Raw genomic sequence first — 27,371 nt, 5'->3', positions numbered from 1 at the left:
GTGTCTTTACAGTCTCTACAGATCTGATGGGAATGAGTGTTGAGTGTTGAGTGTTGAGTGAAGTTCTGAATTAACATTGTAGTCTCCTCTTTAATTGTTCCATTATATGAAAATGCTGAGGAGTGGAAGCCCTTTTTCCTTGGGCTGGATTGGGGAGTTGACAGCAAGGTCACTGAGCAGCTAAGCTGTGGCCATATGTAGCCTCGTGTCCTTTGGCAGCAGTGGGACCTGGAGACACATGTGACGCCTGCCCACATCCCAGCACAACACCACCTGGGATAATCTGGCCAGGCACAGCCAAGCTGGGACACGCACAATGACACACTTAATTCCTCACAAGATCAGAGAAGGAGAAAGGCTGGGAGAGACTAACAGACACAGACAGAATGAAGGAGAGAGAGAAAAGGAGCAATTGACACTGTACAGTACTGCACACTGAGTGATCATCAGTGATACAGACCTACCTAACACTAACTCTACAGAGACACTGACGCTGTACACCAGCCCTACAGAGACATTGACACTGTACACCAGTCCTACAGAGACACTGACGCTGTACACCAGCCCTACAGACACTGACACTGTACACCGGCCCTACAGAGACACTGACACTGTACACCAGCCCTACAGACATTGACACTGTACACCAGTCCTACAGAGACACTGATGCTGTACACCAGTCCTACAGTAATCACACCTCTCTCTCAGTGCAGTGTTAATGGACTGTAGTGTCCAGTGTGTCTGTATTAACCCCTCTCTCTCAGTGCAGTGTTAATGGACTGTAGTGTCCAGCGTGTCTGTATTAACCCCTTTCTCTCTCAGTGCAGTGTTAATGTACTGTAGTGTCCAGCGTGTCTGTATTAACCCCTCTCTCTCTCAGTGCAGTGTTAATGTACTGTAGTGTCCAGTGTGTCTGTATTAACCCCTCTCTCTCAGTGCAGTGTTAATGGACTGTAGTGTCCAGTGTGTCTGTATTAACCTCTCTCTCTCAGTGCAGTGATAATGTACTGTAGTGTCCAGTGTGTCTGTATTAACCCCTCTCTCTCTCAGTGCAGTGTTAATGGACTGTAGTATCCAGAGTGTCTGTATTAACCCCTCTCTCTCAGTGCAGTGATAATGTACTGTAGTGTCCAGTGTGTCTGTATTAACCCCTCTCTCTCTCAGTGCAGTGTTAATGGACTGTAGTATCCAGAGTGTCTGTATTAACCCCTCTCTCTCAGTGCAGTGATAATGTACTGTAGTGTCCAGTGTGTCTGTATTAACCCCTCTCTCTCAGTGCAGTGTTAATGGACTGTAGTGTCCAGTGTGTCTGTATTAACCCCTCTCTCTCAGTGCAGTGTTAATGTACTGTAGTGTCCAGTGTGTCTGTATTAACCCCTCTCTCAGTGCAGTGTTAATGTACTGTAGTGTCCAGTGTGTCTGTATTAACCCCTCTCTCTCTCAGTGCAGTGTTAATGTACTGTAGTGTCCAGTGTGTCTGTATTAACCCCTCTCTCTCAGTGCAGTGTTAATGGACTGTAGTGTCCAGTGTGTCTGTATTAACCCCTCTCTCTCAGTGCAGTGATAATGTACTGTAGTGTCCAGTGTGTCTGTATTAACCCCTCTCTCTCTCAGTGCAGTGTTAATGGACTGTAGTATCCAGAGTGTCTGTATTAACCCCTCTCTCTCAGTGCAGTGATAATGTACTGTAGTGTCCAGTGTGTCTGTATTAACCCCTCTCTCTCTCAGTGCAGTGTTAATGGACTGTAGTATCCAGAGTGTCTGTATTAACCCCTCTCTCTCAGTGCAGTGATAATGTACTGTAGTGTCCAGTGTGTCTGTATTAACCCCTCTCTCAGTGCAGTGTTAATGGACTGTAGTGTCCAGTGTGTCTGTATTAACCTCTTTCTCTTTTTCCAGACAGAGCTCTCTGCTCCTCATCATGCTCAATGAGACAGTGGGCTCCTCACATATGGTGCCAACCCTGGAATAGTGCCTGCTCTGACAGGCTGGACAGACTGCGCACCAAGGCAGAGGTCTAAGCAGACCCACCCCACACCATCCCTGACCACCCTTCCTCTTTCTCCCTCTTTCCCTTCTCTTAAAGCCCAGTCCCACCCCCCACCCCCTCAAGCCTGGGGATTCTCCCAGCCCGTTCCGCAAGACGCCCAGCGGTGGGGTCATGGCTGTCCAGCCTGATGGCTTGTGGAGTTTTCTGCTGACCTCATCCTACCACCCCAGGTGGTCCCAAACCGTAGACACAGCCAGGACCAGGAATCGGATTGGGAATGCTGGAGGGAATGGGGGAGCAGGTTTGGACGCTATGGGATGCAGCAGAGGACGTTCCTGGAGCTGGGGCAAATGGCTGTGGCTCCCCCTCCTGGTCGCATCCTGCTTGCTCTCCCAAGGCAGGGCGGCCACTTACAAGATTGCTGTGGTGGGGCCCTGGACTTGTGACCCTCTGTTCGCCACGGCGCTGCCGGACGTGGCCGCCCGGCTGGCCATCGGCCGAATCAACAAGGACCCCTTCCTGAACAAAGGCTACTGGTACGACTACGTCTTGGTGAACGAGGACTGCCAGACCTCGCGGGCCCTGTCCACCTTCATCGGCAGCGAGAGCTACGGCGCCGCCTTCGTCGGGCCCGCCAACCCGGGCTACTGCACGGCGGCCGCCCTCCTGGGCAAGAACTGGAACAAGCCGGTGGCGTCCTGGGCCTGCCTGAACCCCGACCTGCACGATGGGGGCTACCCCACCTTCCTGCGCCCCCTGCCGCTCTCCTCGCAGGTGCTCTTCGCCGTGCTGCGCTACTTCCGCTGGGCGCACGCCGCCATCGTGACCACCGACAGCGACCTGTGGGTGGAGACGGGCCACGAGCTCGCGACCTCGCTGCGCCACCTCGGACTGCCTGTCAGCGTGGTGGTCACCATGGAGACGGAGGGCAACGGCCCGAGCGAGGCCCTGCAGCGCATCAAACGGGCTGACAAAGTAAGAGGTAGGGAGAAATGCCACAGATACCTGTACTGAGACTGATAACCAATAACTGGTACCGATACCAATACCTGGAGTGAGACTGATAACTGATACCTGTACTGATACCGATACCAGTACTTGGAGTGAGACTGATAGCTGATACCTGTACTGATACTGATACCAGTACTTGGAGTGAGACTGATAGCTGATACCTGTACTGATACCGATACCAATACTTGGAGTGAGACTGATAGCTGATACCTGTACTGATACCGATACCAATACTTGGAGTGAGACTGATAGCTGATACCTGTACTGATACTGATACCAGTACTTGGAGTGAGACTGATAGCTGATACCTGTACTGATACCGATACCAATACTTGGAGTGAGACTGATAGCTGATACCTGTACTGAAACTGATAACCAATAACTGGTACCGATACCAATACTCGGAGCAAGACTGATAGCTGATACCTGTACTGATACCGATACCAGTACTTGGAGTGAGACTGATAGCTGATACCTGTACTGATACCGATACCAATACTTGGAGTGAGACTGATAGCTGATACCTGTACTGATACCGATACCAATACTTGGAGTGAGACTGATAGCTGATACCTGTACTGATACTGATACCAGTACTTGGAGTGAGACTGATAGCTGATACCTGTACTGGGACTGATAACCAATAACTGGTACCAATACCAATACTTGGAGCAAGACTGATAGCTGATACCTCTACTGAGACTGAAAACTGAAACCAAGACTAAGACTGAGAGTGATGCTAGTACTGAGACTGGAACTCATCTGATGCCAGTACTGAGACTAGGACTCATATCTGACACAAATACTGCCACTGACACTAACACAGATACTGACACTGGTGCTGACACTGAAACTGACACTGACACTAATACTGATACTGATACTGGGAGTCATATCTGACACTGATACTGCCACTGACACTAACACAGATACTGACACTGGTGCTGACACTGAAACTGACACTGACACTAATACTGATACTGATACTGGGAGTCATATCTGACACTGATACTGCCACTGACACTAACACAGATACTGACACTGAAACTGACACTAATACTGATACTGATACTGGGAGTCATATCTGACACTGATACTGCCACTGACACTAACACAGATACTGACACTGGTGCTGACACTAAAACTGACACTGACACTAATACTGATACTGATACTGGGAGTCATATCTGACACTGATACTGCCACTGACACTAACACAGATACTGACACTGGTGCTGACACTAAAACTGACACTGACACTAATACTGATACTGATACTGGGAGTCATATCTGACACTGATACTGCCACTGACACTAACACAGATACTGACACTGGTGCTGACACTGAAACTGACACTGACACTAATACTGATAAGGATACTGATACTGGGAGTCATATCTGATGCCGAGACTAAGACAGAGATTGTAATAGCCACACTGTTACTGATAGTGTCACATTCTCACATAAGGATCGCATTGATTGATACCTGTACTGAAGCTATTAGCCACACGGTTACTGATAGTGATATTAATACTGCTGCTGTTATTAACAGTCACACTCTTACTGACAGTGATATTAATACTGCTGCTGTTATTAACAGGCACACTCTTACTGACAGTGATATTAGTGCTGATACTGTTGCTAAAAGGCACACTCTTACTTATCACTGACACCTAGGCTGAGACTAGAAATGTTAGTATTGATGCTAATGATATCAATACCAATAGTATTACCAATACCAATACCAATAGAGAGTGACATTACCATTACAGTTATTGATAACATTGATACCGTTACTACAGAATGTGCAGTTAGGAGTTAGGAGTCATTATTGTTACTAATTTGGATAGCATTACACAAACTATTTTTCCTACCTGTATATGATATAAATATGGATATTTAAACTACTAGTGATATAGCTACTGATAATGATATTGCCAAGTTTGCTAACTACTACTGTTACCTACAATGTTACTCTTCTAATGTGCATATTGGTAAAAATACAGCTGTTAAGGAAAATGATGTTGATTATCATACAGGTGAGAGTGCGCTTATTTGTTATTGATACTGACAGGAGTGTTGTTGCTGCTGCTGCCGATTCTCATACTGATGTTGATCACGGTCATGTTCCTGGCTCTGTTGCTGATGCTGATTGTCACTGTGGCCCAGTTGCAGACACTGGCATGGACTCCTGCTCTCACACTGGTAGTGCTGCCAGCTGAAATAAGCTGCCTCATCATGCTGCTGAGGCAGGTTCCCTGGGATCAACGGAGAACCAGCAGGCTGGGATCCTCAGATCAGTTAGTTAGCGATTAGCATCCTATTGAGCAGGATGAGATGATTGTCCTTCCCTTGTTGTGTCACCTCTGTCCTTGACAATGGTGATTCGAAGACTGATACTGCCAGCATGACTGCTTTCGTTACCTTTCATTTCCTGGTCATTTCTCTTTGTATAATGCATCATTTCCAAAATGCACAGTTTAGGAAACTCCCAGTCTCTCTAGGAATGTGCTGGATTCAGTGCCCACCCCGGACCTGAGGGATAAATGGTTCCTGAGTGGTTAGTCTGAGCCGGGGTCGTGCAGCTGGCTGTGGCCAGGAAGCAGCAGGGCACCGTCAGTCTGGCTCCGTGGGGGATATGGTTGGGGTTAGTTGACGAGAAGTCGTGTTCATTCTCACTCTTGCTCTCTCTCTCTGACCTCACCCTCTCTCTAACCTCACTCTTGCGCTCTCTGACCTCACTCTCACTCTCTCTGACCTCACTCTCGCTCTCCCTGACCTCACTCTCTCTCTGACCTCACTCTCACTCTCTCTGACCTCACTCTCACTCTCCCTGACCTCACTCTCTCTCTGACCTCACTCTCGCGTTCTCTGACCTCTCTCTCGCTCTCCCTGACCTCACTCTCTCTCTGACCTCACTCTCGCGTTCTCTGACCTCTCTCTTGCTCTCCCTGACCTCACTCTCTCTCTCTGACCTCACTCTCGCGCTCTCTGACCTCACTCTCGCGCTCTCTGTCCTCACTCTCGCGTTCCCTGACCTCACTCTCTCTCTGACCTCACTCTTGCACTCTCTGACCTCACTCTCGCGTTCGCTGACCTCACTCTTGCTCTGACCTCACTCTCGCGCTCTCTGACCTTACTCTTGCTCTCCCTGACCTCACTTTCTCTTTGACCTCACTCTTGCACTCTCTGACCTCACTCTTGCGCTCTCTGACCTTACTCTTGCTCTCCCTGACCTCACTTTCTCTTTAACCTCACTCTTGCACTCTCTGACCTCACTCTTGCGCTCTCTGACCTTACTCTTGCTCTCCCTGACCTCACTTTCTCTCTGACCTCACTCTTGCACTCTCTGACCTCACTCTTGCGCTCTCTGACCTCACTCTTGCTCTCCCTGACCTCACTCTCTCTCTGACCTCACTCTTGCACTCTCTGACCTCAGTCTTGCACTCTCTGACATCACTCTTGGGCTCTCTGACCTCCCTCTTGCGCTCTCTGACCTCACTCTCGCGATCCCTGACCTCACTCTCGCGATCTCTGACCTCACTCTCGCTTTTCCTTGTTCACTCTAGGTCTTTCTCGCTCTCACTTTCAATTCAATTCAAACTGCTTTTTTGGCAGGACTGATGAATTACAGTGTTGCCAAAGCATATATAATTAAGACAACATCCACAGACATTCATAGATCTACAGACATCTATGAATTGGCTTCATTACTCTGCTCTCCTCTGTGGCCACTGAGCCTGTCCTCTCTGGGCAGCCAGGTCTGCCTGTGTCGCCCAGTTTCTATGGCCAGGCTGTGGTCACTGAGCCTGTACTTCGTCGGGGTCTGTTTCTCTTTGTTATTTCATACCCTGGTCAGATATTCGGCTACTGTGTATTGTCCATTTAGGATTCTGTAGCATTCCAGTTTGTCTTGTTTGTGTTGTCACCCAGTGGGTGAGGTAGTGTTGTTCGGCTTGTGTAGTGTTTTGGTTGATTCTGATTGGTGTTGTTTTAGCTGTACTGTCCTGAGGCTGGCTGGTGTCAGTGGCTGAGGGGCTGTTGGCTTTGCAGGGCCTGGTGGTGGTTGGAGTTTCTCTGTAACCAGAATTTGGTTGCTCTCCTCTGTATGTTTATTAATAATGGGTATTGGTCTAATTTGGTCTAATTTATCTACATAAATTGTTAGGAGTTTTCTCTGCACATACACACAGGGGGTGTGTCTGTGTGCCTCCCTCTCTATAGAGGGGGTGTGTGTGCGTGCCTCCCTCTCTGGAGAGGGGTGTGTCTGTGTGCCTCCCTCTCTATAGAGGGGGTGTGTGTGCGTGCCTCCCTCTCTGGAGAGGGTTGTGTCTGCGTGCCTCCCTCTCATGAGAGGGGTGTGTCTGTGTGCCTCCCTCTCAGGAGGGGTGTGTCTGCGTGCCTCCCTCTCAGGAGAGGGGTGTGTCTGCGTGCCTCCCTCTCAGGAGAGGGGTGTGTCAGTGTGCCTCCCTCTCAGGAGGGGTGTGTCTGCGTGCCTCCCTCTCTGGAGAGGGGTGTGTCTATGTGCCTCCCTCTCAGGAGAGGGGTGTGTCTGCATGCCTCCCTCTCTGGAGAGGGGTGTGTCAGTGTGCCTCCCTCTCAGGAGAGGGGTGTGTCTGCGTGCCTCCCTCTCAGGAGAGGGGTGTTTCAGTGTGCCTCCCTCTCATGAGAGGGGTGTGTCTGTGTGCCTCCCTCTCAGGAGAGGGGTGTTTCAGTGTGCCTCCCTCTCATGAGAGGGGTGTGTCAGTGTGCCTCCCTCTCAGGAGTGGGGTGTGTCTGTGTGCCTCCCTCTCAGGAGAGGGGTGTGTCTGCGTGCCTCCCTCTCTGGAGAGGGGTGTGTCAGTGTGCCTCCCTCTCAGGAGAGGGGTGTGTCTGCGTGCCTCCCTCTCTGGAGAGGGGTGTGTCAGTGTGCCTCCCTCTCAGGAGAGGGGTGTGTCTGCTGCCTCCCTCTCAGGAGAGGGGTGTGTCAGTGTGCCTCCCTCTCAGGAGAGGGGTGTGTCAGTGTGCCTCCCTCTCAGGAGAGGGGTGTGTCTGTGTGCCTCCCTCTCAGGAGAGGGGTGTGTCTGTGTGCCTCCCTCTCAGGAGAGGGGTGTTTCAGTGTGCCTCCCTCTCATGAGAGGGGTGTGTCAGTGTGCCTCCCTCTCAGGAGAGGGGTGTGTCTGTGTGCCTCCCTCTCAGGAGAGGGGTGTGTCTGCGTGCCTCCCTCTCAGGAGAGGGGTGTGTCAGTGTGCCTCCCTCTCATGAGAGGGGTGTGTCAGTGTGCCTCCCTCTCAGGAGAGGGGTGTGTCTGTGTGCCTCCCTCTCTGGAGAGGGGTGTGTCTGTGTGCCTCCCTCTCAGGAGAGGAGTGTGTCTGTGTGCCTCCCTCTCTGGAGAGGGGTGTGTCTGTGTGCCTCCCTCTCAGGAGAGGGGTGTGTCTGTGTGCCTCCCTCTCAGGAGAGGGGTGTTTCAGTGTGCCTCCCTCTCATGAGAGGGGTGTGTCAGTGTGCCTCCCTCTCAGGAGAGGGGTGTGTCTGTGTGCCTCCCTCTCAGGAGAGGGGTGTGTCAGTGTGCCTCCCTCTCAGGAGAGGGGTGTGTCAGTGTGCCTCCCTCTCAGGAGAGGGCACAGGGAGCATGGCCAGGGAGAGAGCTGGCGATTGCATGCTGGGTGGCGATATCACAGATGCCCAGTTCCGGCGCGCAGCCCTGGGGGCGTGAGGGGTAACTGGCCTGCGTGTGTGCCTGTCCCTCAGTGATCATCATGTGCATGCACTCGGCGCTGATCGGCGGGCAGGAGCAGCGGCTTCTCCTCAAGACGGCGCAGGACCTGCGCATGACGGACGGCAGCTACGTGTTCCTGCCCTACGACACCCTGCTGTACAGCCTGCCCTACCGCGCCGCGCCGCAGCCGCTGCTGGCCAACGACTCGGCCCTGCGCCAGGCCTACGACGCCGTGCTCACCGTCACCATGGACTGCGAGGAGCGCTCCTTCACTGACGCCTTCCGCGCCGCACAGGACACCTACGAGATCCGCTCCAGCTGGCACCCCAGTCAGGCAAGTCCGGCTCGGGGACCCAGCGCAGTGTGGGGGCGCCCCTGCAGACTGCACCCCCTTACTGGAGTAACATTACAGTGTGGGGGTGTCCCTGCACTCTGTACCCCCTTACTGGAGTAACGTTACAGTGTGGGGGCGCCCCTGCAGACTGCACCCCCTTACTGGAGTAACATTACAGTGTGGGGGTGTCCCTGCAGACTGCACCCCCTTACTGGAGTAACGTTACAGTGTGGGGGCGTCCCTGCAATCTGTACCCCCTTAGTGGAGTAACGTTACAGTGTGAGGGTGTCCCTGCAGACTGCACCCCCTTAGTGGAGTAACGTTACAGTGTGAGGGTGTCCCTGCGCTCTGCACCCCCTTAGTGGAGTAACGTTACAGCGCTGTGGCAGATGAAACATTTGGAGGAATAAGCTCGTCTTGTGTTTGGAGCTCTTAGCTCTGTCTGTCTCTCTGTGTTGAATCCCCTTTCTCTTATTGATGTAATTCCGCCTCTCAACCACTAGGTGTCACCTCTCTTTGGCACCATCTACAACTCCCTGCTCTTCGTGGCGAACGCAGTGGAGCGTGGGCGGCGGAGCGGGCGCTGGGTGTCCGGCACGTCGGTGGCACAGCACGCGCGGGGCTTCGAGTTCGACGGCTTCTGCCAGCGGCTGTGGGTGGGCGAGGAGGGGGCGGGGCTGCAGGCCCGGTTCGTGGTTCTGGACAGCGACGGCTCGGGCAGCACACTGCGCCCCACGCACACGCTCACACCCAGCACTCACGGCGGGTCCCTTGTGCCCACCGGCCGCAGCATGCACTTCCCTGGGGGCTCCACGCCAGGCACCGACTCTGGCTGCTGGTTCGACTCCAACACCATCTGCTCCGGGGGTGAGTCGCACTGCTCCCCCACTGTCGTCCCCGCCCACTCCCCCCGTCCTTCTGTCTCTCAGCTTGTCCTCCTCGCCATCTCTGTCTCTGTCACTCACACAACCCACGGATTAAACTCAGCTCTCGCTTTCTTTCCTCCCTGTCTCCCTTCTCCCTCTTTCTCTCTGTCTATCATCCCTCTTTCCTGCCTCTCTCTCTGTCTCTCCTCTCTCCCTCTCTTCCCTGCTTCTGTCTCCCTCCCCTTCTCCTCCCTCTCTCCCTGTCTCTCCTCTCTCCCTCTCCTCCCTGTTTCTCTGTCTCCCCCTCTCCTCCCTCTGTCCCTGTCTCTCCTCCCTGTCTCTCTTTCTCTGTCCCTCTCCTCCCTGTCTCTCTCCCTCTCTTCCTCTCCTCCTCTCCTCCTCTCTCCAGGAGTGGATCCAGTCTTTGTTCTGCTGATCTTTGTGCTGATCACAGGCCTGGCTGTTGGAGGGGTGGCCTTGGCTTACTTCCTCAGGTAGGGGTGTCCCTGACACACTCACACTGCCACACACACAGTCACATTGACACACTTACACACTGACACACACACTCACACTGACACACTCACTGACACACTAACACACTGTCACACACACACTCACTGACACACTGACACACACTGTCACACTCACACTGACACACTCACGCTGAAACACTCCCACTGACACACGCTGGACTGCTGGGACCAGGTCAGACCCACTGCTGCCATTCTCACTGTTCAGGAGGAGGATCCAGCAGTCCCAGCTGATGAAGGGTCCGAACAAGATCCTGCTGACCCTGGACGACCTGGTGTTCATCAACGCCCAGCTCAGCAAGAAGGTCAGTCAGAGCAAGAGGCAGGGCTGTCTCAAACTAATACCCCAGAATTCCCTCTCCTTCCCAGTGTGTGCTCACAGCTCCTGTCACAGCCTGAGCAGCAGGCAGTGTTCCTGTCTAATACTACTGCTATACAAGAAGAAGAAGAAACCTGTTCCCACAGCTCTGTTGGCTCACTGAGAGAGATATTGAAGAGTTTCTGCTCACACTGGTCCCACCCCTCGGTGTCTCCCTCTCTCTGTGCTGTAGAAGATGAACGAGGACAGCGTGACAGGAAGGAGTCTGTCGGACGTGAAGAGCAACAGGACACCCCGTCACTCAGTATCCGGGCGCAGCCTGACGGCCGCCACACCAGAGAGCTCCAACGTGGCCATCTACGAGGTGACCAGGGAGCGACAGACCTTCAGCAGGGGATATAACACCTGGGTTATGGGGCTGGAGACATTTTGAGTAGGGTACAATACTCTGGGTCATGTGGCAGAAGAAGATAAGGGGTATATACAGTACTTTGGGCATTGGAAAAGGACTGTCCAGGCTGGGAGCAGGCCGTAACACTGTGGACAGTATATATACTGTGGAGTATTAAACCAACTTTACTTGGGTTCTGGGTAACAATATTCTGTTGTTGGGGATGATAGATCTGTTACTGTGTTGTTGGGGTGGGAGAAGCCTGTTCCCAGGGTATTTTAGTCCATTTGCTTATATACAATCCCCTCACCTGGAGAATGCTAGTCTGTTACTGGGCCGTAGTACTGTGTGCTGCTGTGGTAGAGTTACCCTGAGCTCCTGGGGCAGAGTGGTCTTTACTCCCGCCTCCTGCCCTTTCTCCAGGGCGACTGGGTCTGGCTGAAGAAGTTTCCTGTAGGAGGAAAAAACATGGAGATCAAGCCCACGACCAAGACTGTCTTCTGCAAGGTGAGCGGGCAGCGCAGGGAAGGGGGTGACTGTGGTGAGAGAGACGGCTGTGATTGTGGTGAGAGTGATGGCTGTGACTGTGTTGAGAGAGACGGCTGTGACTGTGGTGAGAGTGATGGCTGTGACTGTGGTTAGAGAGACGGCTGTGACTGTGGTTAGAGAGACGGCTGTGACTGTGGTGAGAGTGATGGCTGTGACTGTGTTGAGAGAGACGGCTGTGACTGTGGTGAGAGTGATGGCTGTGACTGTGGTTAGAGAGACGGCTGTGACTGTGGTTAGAGAGACGGCTGTGACTGTGGTGAGAGAGATGACTGTGACTGTGGTGAGAGTGATGGCTGTGACTGTGGTGAGAGTGATGGCTGTGATTGTGGTGAGAGAGATGGCTGTGATTGTGGTGAGAGAGACGGCTGTGACTGTGGTGAGAGTGATGGCTGTGATTGTGGTGAGAGTGATGGCTGTGATTGTGGTGAGAGAGATGGCTGTGACTGTGGTGAGAGAGACGGCTGTGACTGTGGTGAGAGTGATGGCTGTGACTGTGGTTAGAGAGACGGCTGTGACTGTGGTGAGAGTGATGGCTGTGACTGTGGTGAGAGTGATGGCTGTGATTGTGGTGAGAGTGATGGCTGTGACTGTGGTGAGAGTGATGGCTGTGACTGTGGTGAGAGTGATGGCTGTGACTGTGGTGAGAGTGATGGCTGTGACTGTGGTGAGAGTGACGGCTGTGACTGTGGTGAGAGTGACGGCTGTGACTGTGGTGAGAGTGATGACTGTGACTGTGGTGAGAGCGACGGCTGTGATTGTGGTGAGAGTGATGGCTGTGATTGTGGTGAGAGAGACGGCTGTGATTGTGGTGAGAGAGACGGCTGTGACTGTGGTGAGAGTGACGGCTGTGATTGTGGTGAGAGTGACGGCTGTGATTGTGGTGAGAGAGACGGCTGTGACTGTGGTGAGAGTGACGGCTGTGATTGTGGTGAGAGTGACGGCTGTGATTGTGGTGAGAGAGACGGCTGTGATTGTGGTGAGAGAGACGGCTGTGACTGTGGTGAGAGTGACGGCTGTGATTGTGGTGAGAGTGACGGCTGTGATTGTGGTGAGAGAGACGGCTGTGATTGTGGTGAGAGAGATGGCTGTGATTGTGGTGAGAGAGATGGCTGTGACTGTGGTGAGAGAGACGGCTGTGACTGTGGTGAGAGAGATGACTGTGACTGTGGTTAGAGAGACGGCTGTGATTGTGGTGAGAGTGATGACTGTGACTGTGGTGAGAGTGATGTCTGTGATTGTGGTGAGAGTGATGGCTGTGACTGTGGTGAGAGTGATGGCTGTGATTGTGGTGAGAGTGATGACTGTGACTGTGGTGAGAGTGATGTCTGTGACTGTGGTGAGAGTGATGGCTGTGACTGTGGTGAGAGTGATGGCTGTGACTGTGGTGAGAGAGACAGCTGTGACTGTGGTGAGAGAGACGGCTGTGACTGTGGTGAGAGTGACGGCTGTGACTGTGGTGAGAGAGACGGCTGTGACTGGTGAGAGAGACGGCTGTGACTGTGGTGAGAGTGACGGCTGTGACTGTGGTGAGAGAGACAGCTGTGACTGTGGTGAGAGTGATGGCTGTGATTGTGGTGAGAGAGATGGCTGTGACTGTGGTGAGAGTGATGGCTGTGACTGTGGTGAGAGAGATGGCTGTGATTGTGGTGAGAGAGATGGCTGTGACTGTGGTGAGAGTGATGGCTGTGACTGTGGTGAGAGTGATGGCTGTGATTGTGGTGAGAGAGATGGCTGTGACTGTGGTGAGAGTGATGGCTGTGACTGTGGTGAGAGAGATGGCTGTGACTGTGGTGAGAGCGACGACTGTGATTGTGGTGAGAGTGACGGCTGTGATTGTGGTGAGAGTGATGGCTGTGATTATGTTCTCCCGTGACAGCTGAGAGATCTTCGTCATGAGAACCTGAACCTGTTCCTGGGCTTCTTCCACGACTGCGGCGTGTTCGCCATCGTGACGGAGCACTGCTCGCGCGGCAGCCTGGAGGACCTCATCCACAACACCGACATGAAGCTCGACTGGATGTTCAAGTCCTCCCTGCTGCTGGACCTTATCAAGGTGACCACTCATGGCCGGGTTCAAGGACAAGAGACAGGAAAGTGACTGGACAGATGCTGGGGTTTCCTGGGTAGCAGATCACAGCAAGTCGAGCATCGCCAGAGTGGTGAAGGTTTGGGTCAGCCACGATGCCCTTGTCCTTTGTACCACAGCGCCGGCTCTTTGACTGGCCAAGGGCAAGAGGGTGTCAAAGGAGGGTGTGCACAGTCCTCACTTTCCTGTCACTCTGCGGTGTCCACATTGAAGGCAACGCCCTCTGGTGGGCCCTGGTGATAGCAGCGCTCTGTGGTGTCCACAGTGATGGCAGCGCCCTCTGGTGTGTCTTGGTGATAGCAGCGCTCTGTGGTGTCCACAGTGATGGTAGCGCCCTCTGGTGTGTCTTGGTGATAGCAGCGCTCTGTGGTGTCCACAGTGATGGCAGCGCCCTCTGGTGGGCCCTGGTGATAGCAGCGCTCTGTGGTGTCCACAGTGATGGTAGCGCCCTCTGGTGTGTCTTGGTGATAGCAGCACTCTGGTGTCCACAGTGATGGCAGCGCCCTCTGGTGTGTCTTGGTGATAGCAGCGCTCTGTGGTGTCCACAGTGATGGCAGCGCCCTCTGGTGGGCCCTGGTGATAGCAGCGCTCTGTGGTGTCCACAGTGAAGGCAGCGCCCTCTGGTGGGCCCTGGATATAGCAGCGCTCTGCGGTGTCCACAGTGATGGCAGCGCCCTCTGGTGGGCCCTGGATATAGCAGCGCTCTGCGGTGTCCACAGTGATTGTCCATGACAGGTGTTCCCCCTGGTGTCCCGCTGCACCTGTAGAGTCTCCGCCCTATACCAGTCTGAGCGGTCCCATTATCCCGGGTGGGGCACCATGAATTGTTCCCCCGCAGAGCAACTCACCACCCCACCCCCCCACCTCTCGATGCAGGCGATGAAATACCTGCACCACCGCGACGTCGTCCACGGCCGCCTGAAGTCGCGGAACTGCGTGGTGGACGGCCGCTTCGTCCTGAAGGTCACCGACTACAGCTACAACGAGATCCTGGACACGCAGAAGATGCCACACATGGAGGGCAGGCCGGAGGGTGAGCGGGGTCCCACGTCTTCCCCCCCGACCAGCTCCCCAGCTAGCAGGCCAATCAGGATTCGGAGTTTAGCTGTCCTGACGTGACTGGGAGATTCGGATTGGTCAAGGCCTTCAGAGACGGTCTCTGTTGTGAAAGAACGTTTTTAAGGGATGGGACAGTATATGTGCAAGTGTGAATTTAAATGAACATTTACAGATGGATAAAGATATACTTAAAAAAGCCACAGAGCATTCTGTTATAATAGTTATAAGTTGCCCTTTAACCCACAGTATACAGGCTGCCCTCTCCCTCACCTCTCCTCTCTCACTCACTGTATCCATCATCTCCTCCTCTCCCATTGTCTGTCTGCCCCACTCCCACTCCCCTTCCTCCCTCTCTCCTGTCTCCTCTCTCTGCTCCACTCCCACTCCCCCTCTCCTGTCTCCTCTCTCTGCTCCACTCCCACTCCCCCTCTCCTGTCTCCTCTCTCTGCTCCACTCCCACTCCCTCTCTCCTGTCTCCTCTCTCTGCTCCACTCCCACTCCCCCTCTCCTGTCTCCTCTCTCTGCTCCACTCCCACTCCCTCTCTCCTGTCTCCTCTCTCTGCTCCACTCCCACTCCCTCTCTCCTGTCTCCTCTCTCTGCTCCACTCCCACTCCCCCTCTCCTGTCTCCTCTCTCTGCTCCACTCCCACTCCCCCTCTCCTGTCTCCTCTCTCTGCTCCACTCCCACTCCCTCTCTCCTGTCTCCTCTCTCTGCTCCACTCCCACTCCCTCTCTCCTGTCTCCTCTCTCTGCTCCACTCCCACTCCCCCTCTCCTGTCTCCTCTCTCTGCTCCACTCCCACTCCCCCTCTCCTGTCTCCTCTCTCTGCTCCACTCCCACTCCCCCTCTCCTGTCTCCTCTCTCTGCTCCACTCCCACTCCCTCTCTCCTGTCTCCTCTCTCTGCTCCACTCCCACTCCCTCTCTCCTGTCTTCTCTCTCTGCTCCACTCCCACTCCCTCTCTCCTGTCTCCTCTCTCTGCTCCACTCCCACTCCCTCTCTCCTGTCTTCTCTCTCTGCTCCACTCCCACTCCCTCTCTCCTGTCTCCTCTCTCTGCTCCACTCCCACTCCCTCTCTCCTGTCTCCTCTCTCTGCTCCACTCCCACTCCCCCTCTCCTGTCTCCTCTCTCTGCTCCACTCCCACTCCTTCTCTCCTGTCTCCTCTCTCTGCTCCACTCCCACTCCCTCTCTCCTGTCTCCTCTCTCTGCTCCACTCCCACTCCCACTCCTCTCCCTCTCTCCTGTCTCCTCTCTCTGCTCCACTCCCACTCCCTCTCTCCTGTCTCCTGTCTCCTCTCTGCCCCACTCCCCTCCTCTCCCTCTCTCCTGTTTCCTCTGTCCACACAGACCTGTTCTGGACTGCCCCGGAGCTGCTCAGGGACTCCAGTCTGGAGCGGAAGGGCACGTTTCGGGGTGACGTCTACAGCTTCTCCATCATCATGCAAGAGGTCATCTGCCGCAGCACCCCCTACTGCATGCTGGACATGCCCTCGGAGGGTGAGCCCGCCTGTCTGTCCCCCTGCCTGTCTGCCTCTCTGACTGTCTGTGTCTGTCTGCTCTGACTGTGTTTCTGTCTGCTCTGACTGTCTGTGTCTTTCTGACTCTTTATCTCTGTGCCTGTCTGTCTCTCTGTCTGTCTGTGTGTCGGCTCTGACTCTGTATCTTTGTGCCTCTCTGTCTCTCTGTGTGTCTGTGTCTGTCTGACTCTGTATCTCTGTGCCTGTCTGTCTCTCTGTGTGTCTGTGTCTGTCTGACTCTGTATCTCTGTGCCTGTCTGTCTCTCTGTGTGTCTGTGTCTGTCTGACTCTGTATCTCTGTGCCTGTCTATCTCTCTGTGTGTCTGACTCTCCCCCCGCCTGAGTGCCTGTCTCTCTCCGGCCTGCCGGCCTGTGTGCTCAGAGATCATTAAGAAGGTGCGCAGGCCCCCCCCTCTGTGCCGGCCCTCGGTGTCGGTGGACCAGGCGCCGATGGAGTGTATTCAGATCATGAAGCAGTGCTGGAGCGAGCAGCCCGAGAGGCGGCCCAACTTCGAGCAGATCTTCGACCAGGTCAGGAGTCTCCCTGTCCGTCCGCCCGCCTGTCTGTCCATCTGTCTGCCTGCGTGTCTACCTGTCCATCCGCCTGCCTGTCTGTCCATCTGTCCATCCGTCTGCCTGTCTGTCCATCTGCCTGCCTGTCTGTCCATCTGTCTGCCAGTCTGTCCATCTGTCTGCCTGTCTGTCCATACGCCTGCCTGTCTGTCCATCTGTCTGCCAGTCTGTCCATCTGTCTGCCTGTCTGTCCATACGCCTGCCTGTCTGTGCGTCTGTCTGCCAGTCTGTCCATCTGTCTGCCTGCCTGTCTGTGCATCTGCCTGCCTATCTGTCCCTATCTGTCTGCCTGTCTGTCTGTCCGTCTGTCAATCTACCCCTCTGCCTGTCTGTCTGTCCATCTGTCCCTCTGCCTGCCTACCTGTCTGTCTGTCCATCTGCCTGTCTGTCCGTCTGCCTGCCTGTCTGTCCATCTGTAGATCTACCCGTCTGCCTGCCTGTCCCTCTGTCCCCCTGCCTGTCTGTCCCTCTGTCCCCCTGCCTGCCTGTCTGTCCCTCTGCCTGCAGTACGTCAGTCAGCAGTTACAGAGGTAGGACTCAACAAATCCTCATTCACTCATTTTCAGGCAGGCTCATCAGTTTCTCAGTGTGTCTTTGCCCTCTGGGTTATGGGAATTTCAGGGTTATGGGAACACTAGGGGAGGTTTGGAGGTGGGAGATCCACAGCCCAGAAGTGAGGTGAGGTCAGACCCCGATGTGACCGGCTGCCCTTCACGATAGACGAGAGCTTGGGGTTCCCTGGGGTACCCCAGGGCTCACGGCTGGCAGCCCAGCTTTGCTACTGAAGCAGGAACGCTGGAGTGAGGTTCTGGGGATCCGAGGGCCAGTGAGAGACTCAGAAGACCCCTCCAGTCTGAGACCTCTCTGACCCCCCGCAGTTCAAGAACATCAACAAGGGCAAGAAGACCAACATCATCGACTCGATGCTGCGCATGCTGGAGCAGTACAGCAGCAACCTGGAGGACCTGATCCGCGAGAGGACCGAGGAGCTGGAGGTGGAGAAGCAGAAGACCGACCGCCTGCTCACACAGATGCTCCCCCCGTGAGTCACGCTGTCTGTCTGTCTGTCTGTCTCTGTGAGAGACTGTCTGTCTGTCTGAGAGACTGCCCGTCTGTCTGTGTGAGAGACTGTCTGTCTGTCTGAGAGACTGCCTGTCTGTCTGTCTGACTGTCTGTCTGTCTGCCGGTCTGAGAGACTATCTGTGTAAGAGACTGTCTGTCTGTCTGTGTGAGAGACTGTCTGTCTGAGAGACTGCCCGTCTGTCTGTGTGAGAGACTGCCAGTCTGAGAGACTGTCTGTCTGACTGTCTGACTGTCTGAGAGACTGTCAGCCTGTCTGTCTGTCTGAGAGTCTGAGTGCGTCTGCCAGTCTGAGTGCATTGTCATGTCTTACTTTCTGTCTGTCCTCCTTCCCCCATCCCATCTCTCTCCTCTCTCACCTCCCTCTCCCCTCTCCTCTCTCCTCTCCCCTCTCCTCCATCTCCTCTCTCTCCTCTCTCACCTCCCTCTCCCCTCTCCTCCCTCTCCTCTCTCACCTCCCTCTCCCCTCTCCTCCCTCTCCTCTCTCACCTCCCTCTCCTCTCTCTCCTCTCTCCTCTCTCTCCTCTCTCACCTCCCTCTCCTCTCTCTCCTCTCTCACCTCCCTCTCCCCTCTCCTCTCTCCTCTCCCCTCTCCTCCATCTCCTCTCTCTCCTCTCTCACCTCCCTCTCCCCTCTCCTCCCTCTCCTCTCTCACCTCCCTCTCCTCTCTCTCCCCTCTCCTCCCTCTCCTCTCTCTCCTCTCTCACCTCCCTCTCCCCTCTCCTCTCTCTCCTCTCTCCTCCCTCTTCTCTCTCTCTCCGGAGGATGCGTACTCTGCTCTCTCTTCATGTCTCATCAGCCTCCCTCTCTCCTCTCTCTCAGTTCAGTTGCCAATGCTCTGAAGACCGGTACCCCAGTGGAGCCAGAGTACTTCAACGAGGTCACACTGTACTTCAGCGACATCGTGGGGTTCACCACTATCTCCGCGCTCAGCGAGCCCATCGAGGTGGTCGACCTGCTCAATGACCTCTACACGCTGTTCGACGCCATCATCGGCTCCCACGATGTGTACAAGGTGAGGCAGAGAGAGGGACAGGTGGGGCCGAGCTCTGAGTGACAGTACACACTGACCCAGTGTCTGACCAGGGTGAGAGACAGCACGGACAAACAGACCACATGAGGTACAGGCTCAGAGACCACACCCTGGACATAGACAGTGGACACAGGGAGACTTGACTGTCCAGAGACTACAGGCGCAGCGAACACATAGACACTGGACATAGGCAGACCTGGCTGTCCAGAGAGGACAGGCTCAGTGACCACAGCCTGGACACAGGAACTGGACACAGGCAGACCTGGCTGTCCAGAGAGGACAGGCTCAGTGACCACAGCCTGGGCACAGACTCTGGACACAGACTGACCTGGCTGTCCAGAGAGGACAGGCTCAGTGACCACAGCCTGGAAGTGTGTGGAGAGTTAGAGAGAGGGTAGGAGTGTTTGGGTTAAGGAGTGGAGGAGTTTAGGAGAGGTGGGAGAGAGGGAGTAGCTTCATGTGATCTTCAGCACAGTCACAGTGTGTGTTCGGTGGACAGGTGGAGACCATCGGCGACGCCTACATGGTGGCGTCAGGTGTGCCCAACCGCAACGGGAACCGCCACGCGGCCGAGATCTCCAACATGTCCCTGGACATCCTGCACTGCATTGGGGCCTTCCGGATGAGACACATGCCGGACGTCAAGGTCAAGATCCGGATAGGCCTGCACTCCGGTGAGCACGCGCGCTCCTGCTCCAGACAGGGGGCGCTCCTGAGTGGCCTGGGCACCCACTCCACTCACCCTGACACAGAATCACCGAGCTGTGGCCAGATACCCTGAAACACAACACACAGCAGTAGTTCGCTAAATATTCCCTGTTCCCAGACTTTAATCCCATTTCCAGTCTCTGGCAGAAGCAGTCTCGCAGGAATTGTTTTGCCAGTGTCTTGAAAGACATCACACGAGTCTAACACAGTTGGATTGTACTTCTTTTTCCCCGAGTCCAGGAGATTCCATACGGATATCGGAATTTTGCAGGAATCACTCAAAGGCGTCAGTGCAGCAGCTCCCATCTTGATTCCTGTATTCCCTTTGACTGCATCAGCAGCGGGCTGCAGGTGTTACTGTGTTGTAAAGATCAGATCAAGGCTGGAGAGTTCAAACTAATACACATGTAGCCCCAGGAGCGATGAGCTACAAAAAAGCCTTTGATCTTTAATCAGTGTGTATTTGTCTTTCTGTCTCTGTGTGTGCCTGTGTCTGTGTGTGTGCATGTCTGTCTGTCTGCGCGTGTCTGTGTGTGCGTGTCTGTCTGTGTCTATCTATGCATGTCTGTATGTCTGTGCGTGTCTGTGTGTGCGTGTTGGTCTGTGTCTATCTGTGCATGTCTGTCTGTCTGCACATGTCTGTCTGCGCGTCTGTGTGTGCTTATCTGTCTGTGTCTATCTGTGCATGTCTGTATGTCTGCGCGTGTCTGTGTGTGTGTCTATCTGTGCATGTCTGTATGTCTGCACGTGTCTGTGTGTGCGTGTCTGTGTGTCTATCTGTGCATGTCTGTATGTCTGCACGTGTCTGTGTGTGCGTGTCTGTGCATGTCTGTCTGTGTGTGCCTATGCAGGTCCCTGTGTGGCCGGGGTGGTTGGCCTCACCATGCCCAGATACTGCCTGTTTGGAGACACAGTCAACACCGCCTCCCGCATGGAGTCGACGGGGCTGCGTGAGTACAAACAACAACACAGCAGTATCCCACTGCACAGAGGAGGGCAGGGGGTGAAGAGCTGGGCGGGGCCACAGGAGAGAGAGGAGGGCAGGGGGTGAAGAGTTGGGCGGGGCCACAGGAGAGAGAGGAGGGCAGGGGGTGAAGAGTTGGGCGGGGCCACAGGAGAGAGAGGAGGGCAGGGGGTGAAGAGTTGGGCGGGGCCACAGGAGAGAGAGGAGGGCAGGGGGTGAAGAGTTGGGCGGGGCCACAGGAGAGAGAGGAGGGCAGGGGGTGAAGAGTTGGGCGGGGCCACAGGAGAGAGAGGAGGGCAGGGGGTGAAGAGCTGTGCGGGGCCACAGGAGAGAGAGGAGGGCAGGGGGTGAAGAGCTGTGCGGGGCCACAGGAGAGAGAGGAGGGCAGGGGGTGAAGAGCTGTGCGGGGCCACATGATAAAGGGTGAAGAGGTGGGCGGGGCCACAGGAGAGAGGGGGCAGGAGATGTAGAGGTGGGCGGGGCCACAGGAGAGAGGGGGCAGGAGATGTAGAGGTGGGCGGGGCCACAGGAGAGAGGGGGCAGGAGATGTAGAGGTGGGCGGGGCCACAGGAGAGAGGGGGCAGGAGATGTAGAGGTGGGCGGGGCCACATGAGAGAGAGGGGGCAGGAGATGTAGAGGTGGGCGGGGCCACAGGAGGGCAAGAGAGAAAGACAAGGACAGAGAGATAGTGGGGTGAAACAAAGAGAAGAGGAAGGCAGATGGAAAGAGATGGTTCAGCAATCTCTTATCCCGGAAGCTGGGAGTGGAGAGTGACGCGTGTGGACTGGGGTGAGGCCAGACTAATCCAGTTGGAAACAGACCAGCTTTGATTACAGCAGCCTGATTTATTTAACCACTTAAAAGTCCTTTATCATCAGAGACAGAGCTTAGAATACAATTACAAAACACCAGTCAAAGACGTCATTGCCACAGGGCTCATACGTAGGGTTTCCATAACAAAGAGAAAGGAGTTAATATAGACAAACTAGACAGTACATTAACACTGCACTTAGAGATGGGTTAATACAGACACACTGGACACTACAGTACATTAACACTGCACAGAGAGATTGGGGTTAATATAGACACACTGGACACTACAGTACATTAACACTGCACTGAGAGAGAGGGGTTAATATAGACACACTGGACACTACAGTACATTAACACTGCACTGAGAGAGAGGGGTTAATACAGACACACTGGACACTACAGTACATTAACACTGCACTGAGGGAGGGGTTAATACAGACACACTGGACACTACAGTCCATTAACACTGCACTGAGAGAGAGGGGTTAATACAGACACACTGGACACTACAGTCCATTAACACTGCACTGAGAGAGAGAGGGGTTAATACAGACACACTGGACACTACAGTACATTAACACTGCACTGAGAGAGAGGGGTTAATATAGACACACTGGACACTACAGTACATTAACACTGCACTGAGAGAGAGGGGTTAATACAGACACACTGGACACTACAGTACATTAACACTGCACTGAGGGAGGGGTTAATACAGACACACTGTACACTACAGTACATTAACACTGCACTGAGAGAGAGGGGTTAATACAGACACACTGGACACTACAGTACATTAACACTGCACTGAGAGAGAGGAGTTAATACAGACACACTGGACACTACAGTACATTAACACTGCACTGAGAGAGAGAGGGGTTAATACAGACACACTGGACACTACAGTACATTAACACTGCACTGAGAGAGAGGGTTTAATACAGACACACTGGACACTACAGTCCATTAACACTGCACTGAGAGAGAGAGGGGTTAATACAGACACACTGGACACTACAGTACATTAACACTGCACTGAGAGAGAGGGTTTAATACAGACACACTGGACACTACAGTACATTAACACTGCACTGAGAGAGAGAGGTTAATACAGGGAGGGGAACAGCAGTATTGCAGTTATGTGGATGAGGTCGGCTCAGAGAGATTTACAGCTCTGAGAATCAATCTAATCCTCTAATTCTCTCATCTGAATTAGCCAACAATCTGCACAGATTACTACCTCATCCTCTGGCTCACCAGCCCTGATCTCTCTGTCCACCCGTCTCACCCTGTCTTTCTCCCCATCCTCTCCTTGTCCTGCATCTCTGCCACTCTCTCTCTCCCTCTACCCCTCTCTGAAATTTCAATTTCAATATTAATGTAATAACTATTATTATTATTCAAAAATAATAATGATAGTAGTATTCTTGAGAGGCTAACTCTGTTTGTAGCAACAGCCCTTGTGCATTGAACATTGCCTGGTGTTGCGTGGAAGTTGAAGCAACAAGTTGCTAGAAGCGGCCTCCACTGTATGTGCCCAGGGCAGGTTTCTGCACCTGTGTGCCTGCAGCCTCGGACACAGCTGTGTTCTCTCTTCCTCAGCTTACAGAATCCATGTGAACCAGAGCACCGTCAGCATCCTGCAGAGTCTGGAGATGGGGTACAGGCTGGAGGTCAGGGGCAAGACCGAACTCAAGGTACCGGGCACTGCGGTCAATCAATACCGATCGGTATCCTGATCGCAGCCTCAGCCATCTCTTTCCTCAGGGCTCACTGTAGTATCCATAATAAAGAGCACATTGGAATAGGAAGTGTAGTCATCTGTGGTGGTGTGAGCGTGTGACTGGCAGACATGTGGTAAACTGGATCTGAGGTACTGGGCCTGTGTTCCTGTAGGGCAAAGGTGTTGAGTACACATACTGGTTGGTTGGGAGAGAAGGATTCACCAAACCCCTTCCCATCCCGCCTGACATTGTACCAGGGTAAGACACCTGACTCTCTGTGTTGATGTCCAGTGTGTCTGTATGAACTCCTCTCTCTCAGTGCAGTGTTAATGTACTGTAGTGTCCAGTGTGTCTGTATTAACCCCTCTCTCTCAGTGCAGTGTTAATGTACTGTAGTGTTTAGTGTGTCTGTATTAACCCCTCTCTCTCAGTGCAGTGTTAATGTGCTGTAGTGTCCAGTGTGTCTGTATTAACCCCTCTCTCTCTCAGTGCAGTGTTAATGTGCTGTAGTGTCCAGTGTGTCTGTATTAACCCCTCTCTCTCAGTGCAGTGTTAATGTGCTGTAGTGTCCAGTGTGTCTGTATTAACCCCTCTCTCTCAGTGCAGTGTTAATGGACTGTAGTGTCCAGTGTGTCTGTATTAACCCCTCTCTCTCAGTGCAGTGTTAATGTACTGTAGTGTCCAGTGTGTCTGTATTAACCCCTCTCTCTCAGTGCAGTGTTAATGTACTGTAGTGTTTAGTGTGTCTGTATTAACCCCTCTCTCTCAGTGCAGTGTTAATGGACTGTAGTGTCCAGTGTGTCTGTATTAACCCCTCTCTCTTTCAGTGCAGTGTTAATGGACTGTAGTGTCCAGTGTGTCTGTATTAACCCCTCTCTCTCAGTGCAGTGTTAATGTACTGTAGTGTCCAGTGTGTCTGTATTAACCCCTCTCTCTTTCAGTGCAGTGTTAATGTACTGTAGTGTCCAGTGTGTCTGTATTAACCCCTCTCTCTCAGTGCAGTGTTAATGTACTGTAGTGTCCAGTGTGTCTGTATTAACCCCTCTCTCTTTCAGTGCAGTGTTAATGGACTGTAGTGTCCAGTGTGTCTGTATTAACCCCTCTCTCTCAGTGCAGTGTTAATGGACTGTAGTGTCCAGTGTGTCTGTATTAACCCCTCTCTCTCAGTGCAGTGTTAATGTACTGTAGTGTCCAGTGTGTCTGTATTAACCCCTCTCTCTCAGTGCAGTGTTAATGGACTGTAGTGTCTAGTGTGTCTGTATTAACCCCTCTCTCTCTCAGTGCAGTGTTAATGTACTGTAGTGTACAGTGTGTCTGTATTAACCCCTCTCTCTCAGTGCAGTGTTAATGTACTATAGTGTCCAGTGTGTCTGTATTAACCCCTCTCTCTCAGTGCAGTGTTAATGGACTGTAGTGTCCAGTGTGTCTGTATTAACCCCTCTCTCTTTCAGTGCAGTGTTAATGTACTGTAGTGTCCAGTGTGTCTGTATTAACCCCTCTCTCTCAGTGCAGTGTTAATGTACTGTAGTGTCCAGTGTGTCTGTATTAACCCCTCTCTCCCAGTGCAGTGTTAATGTACTGTAGTGTCCAGTGTGTCTGTATTAACCCCTCTCTCTCAGTGCAGTGTTAATGGACTGTAGTGTCCAGTGTGTCCGTATTAACCCCTCTCTCTCAGTGCAGTGTTAATGTACTGTAGTGTCCAGTGTGTCTGTATTAACCCCTCTCTCTCAGTGCAGTGTTAATGGACTGTAGTGTCCAGTGTTTCTGCATTAACCTGTCTCTGTGTATGCAGGGCTAGTAATCACGGCATCAGTCTGGATGAGATTCCTGCCGACCGGAAACAGAAATTCATCGATCGACAGAAAAATATGAAATAGGATCCAAAGGTAAGCAGGACAGATGAGCTGCAGCCAGGCCTTGACGCCCTGTGGTTTCAGTTTCCTTCATCAGGGCAGCGCTGTATTTACTGTGCTGCTCTTTTTCTCTCCAGATGTGCAGCACGCCTACCCAGGTGTCATCTGCTCAGGGTTCAGGGGTGTTGGGTGAACATGAAGATCAGGAAGAATCTAGGGAGTCCTGTCACTCCCAAAATCTGTACCTCGTTCCCCCAGTTCCTACTTGGTGAACCAGCACTCACATCTGAGGGAGAAGAGAGCTGCTGGAGAAGAGATCCTGTTCTGTCAGTCACAGCACTCAGGGACCCTGCAGAGAACACCCAGACACTGACTGACCAGAGAGAGGATACTCACACACTGACTGACCAGAGAGAGAGAACACCCAGACACTGACTGACCAGAGAGAGGACACTCACACAATGACTGACCAGAGAGAGAGAACACTCGGACACTGACTGACCAGAGAGAGGACACTCAGGCACTGACTGACCAGAGAGAGGACACTCACACACTGACTGACCAGAGAGAGAGAACACCCAGACACTGACTGACCAGAGAGAGGACACTCACACACTGACTGACCAGAGAGAGAGAACACCCAGACACTGACTGACTAGAGAGAGAGGACACTCACACACTGACTGACCAGAGAGAGGACACTCACACACTGACTGACCAGAGAGAGAGGACACTCACACACTGACTGACCAGAGAGAGAGAACACTCGGACACTGACTGACCAGAGAGAGGACACTCACACACTGACTGACCAGAGAGAGAACACTCACACACTGACTGACCAGAGAGAGAGAACACCCAGACACTGACTGACCAGAGAGAGGACACTCACACACTGACTGACCAGAGAGAGAGAACACCCAGACACTGACTGACTAGAGAGAGAGGACACTCACACACTGACTGACCAGAGAGAGGACACTCACACACTGACTGACCAGAGAGAGAGGACACTCACACACTGACTGACCAGAGAGAGAGAACACTCGGACACTGACTGACCAGAGAGAGGACACTCACACACTGACTGACCAGAGAGAGAACACTCACACACTGACTGACCAGAGAGAGAGAACACCCAGACACTGACTGACCAGAGAGAGGACACTCACACACTGACTGACCAGAGAGAGAGAACACCCAGACACTGACTGACTAGAGAGAGAGGACACTCACACACTGACTGACCAGAGAGAGAGGACACTCACACACTGACTGACCAGAGAGAGGACACTCAGACACTGACTGACCAGAGAGAGAGGACACTCGGACACTGACTGACCAGAGAGAGGACACTCACACACTGACTGACCAGAGAGAGAGAACACCCAGACACTGACTGACCAGAGAGAGAGGACACTCACACACTGACTGACCAGAGAGAGAGGACACTCACACACTGACTGACCAGAGAGAGGACACTCACACACTGACTGACCAGAGTGAGGACACTCAGACACTGACTGACCAGAGAGAGAGAACACTCAGACACTGACTGACCAGAGAGAGGACACTCACACACTGACTGACCAGAGAGAGAGAACACTCAGACACTGACTGACCAGAGAGAGAGGACACTCACACACTGACTGACCAGAGAGAGAGGACACTCACACACTGACTGACCAGAGAGAGAGGACACTCACACACTGCATGGCCAGACAGAGAGGACTCTTAGACTCATTCACTCACACTCATTCAGACACACTCATCCACTCACGCTCATTCGCTCACTCACACTCATTCAGACACTCGCACTCATTCACTCAAACATGCACGGACAGTCCCCAAACTGGCTGCAGCTTTTGTCTCCTGGATCGAGTTGCTCACTCTGATTGTTCCAGTCAGCCCAGAGACATCAATGGGAGCCAGAGTCACCTGTGGTGCCCCCTGTGGGGGGGTGAGAATACTGTGCCCTAAGCTGGGCTTTCTTACATGTGAGCTCCACAGTGCCCAAAGCAGACTCCAGCTCGGTCGATTGACAAAGTGATGTTGCTCTCTCTGACAGGGCTGCAAGCTCTCAGGTACCTCCAGCAGATCGCAAGGGGGCGACGTAGGCATGACAGGTCAAGGGTCACCCAGACCACAGAGCTTCAAGCCACCCATGCGGCAGCCCTAGGAACAGTGGACCAAAGAACAAGAAAGCTCCTCCACGGACTGAGACATCCAGGGCCGGTCCTGACTCGCTAAAAGATGCCGCCTGGGATCG

General features: G+C 53.4%; 1 protein-coding gene across 2 annotated transcripts in view; it reads left to right on the top strand.

Annotated features, from left to right (window-relative positions):
* gucy2d (guanylate cyclase 2D, retinal) overlaps positions 1-25,707 on the top strand; it is a 31,092-nt gene extending 5,385 nt beyond the window's left edge. Inside the window, exons 2-20 of one of the 2 annotated variants that reach the window (XM_069186735.1) lie at positions 1,900-2,972; positions 8,733-9,034; positions 9,538-9,901; positions 10,310-10,394; positions 10,642-10,738; positions 10,985-11,116; positions 11,567-11,650; positions 13,569-13,745; positions 14,655-14,811; positions 16,185-16,334; positions 16,737-16,885; positions 17,806-17,969; positions 18,830-19,022; positions 19,540-19,714; positions 20,600-20,698; positions 23,128-23,222; positions 23,422-23,507; positions 25,042-25,135; positions 25,240-25,707. In XM_069186735.1, the coding sequence (XP_069042836.1) occupies positions 2,162-2,972; positions 8,733-9,034; positions 9,538-9,901; positions 10,310-10,394; positions 10,642-10,738; positions 10,985-11,116; positions 11,567-11,650; positions 13,569-13,745; positions 14,655-14,811; positions 16,185-16,334; positions 16,737-16,885; positions 17,806-17,969; positions 18,830-19,022; positions 19,540-19,714; positions 20,600-20,698; positions 23,128-23,222; positions 23,422-23,507; positions 25,042-25,126 (3,405 nt within the window). In that variant the 5' untranslated portion in view covers positions 1,900-2,161 and the 3' untranslated portion in view covers positions 25,127-25,135; positions 25,240-25,707. Of the gene's footprint in view, positions 1-1,899; positions 2,973-8,732; positions 9,035-9,537; positions 9,902-10,309; positions 10,395-10,641; positions 10,739-10,984; positions 11,117-11,566; positions 11,651-13,568; positions 13,746-14,654; positions 14,812-16,184; positions 16,335-16,736; positions 16,886-17,805; positions 17,970-18,829; positions 19,023-19,539; positions 19,715-20,599; positions 20,699-23,127; positions 23,223-23,421; positions 23,508-25,041; positions 25,136-25,239 lie in introns of those variants that run through there. The other variant, XM_069186736.1, reaches the window with a different exon arrangement.
* Positions 25,708-27,371: the final 1,664 nt, after the last annotated feature.

This window comes from Lepisosteus oculatus, chromosome 3, assembly GCF_040954835.1.
Source record: "Lepisosteus oculatus isolate fLepOcu1 chromosome 3, fLepOcu1.hap2, whole genome shotgun sequence".
Lineage (NCBI taxonomy): Eukaryota > Metazoa > Chordata > Actinopteri > Semionotiformes > Lepisosteidae > Lepisosteus > Lepisosteus oculatus.
The sequence above is the reverse complement of the archived record's forward strand: the minus strand, read 5'-3'. Positions and strand labels throughout refer to the sequence as shown.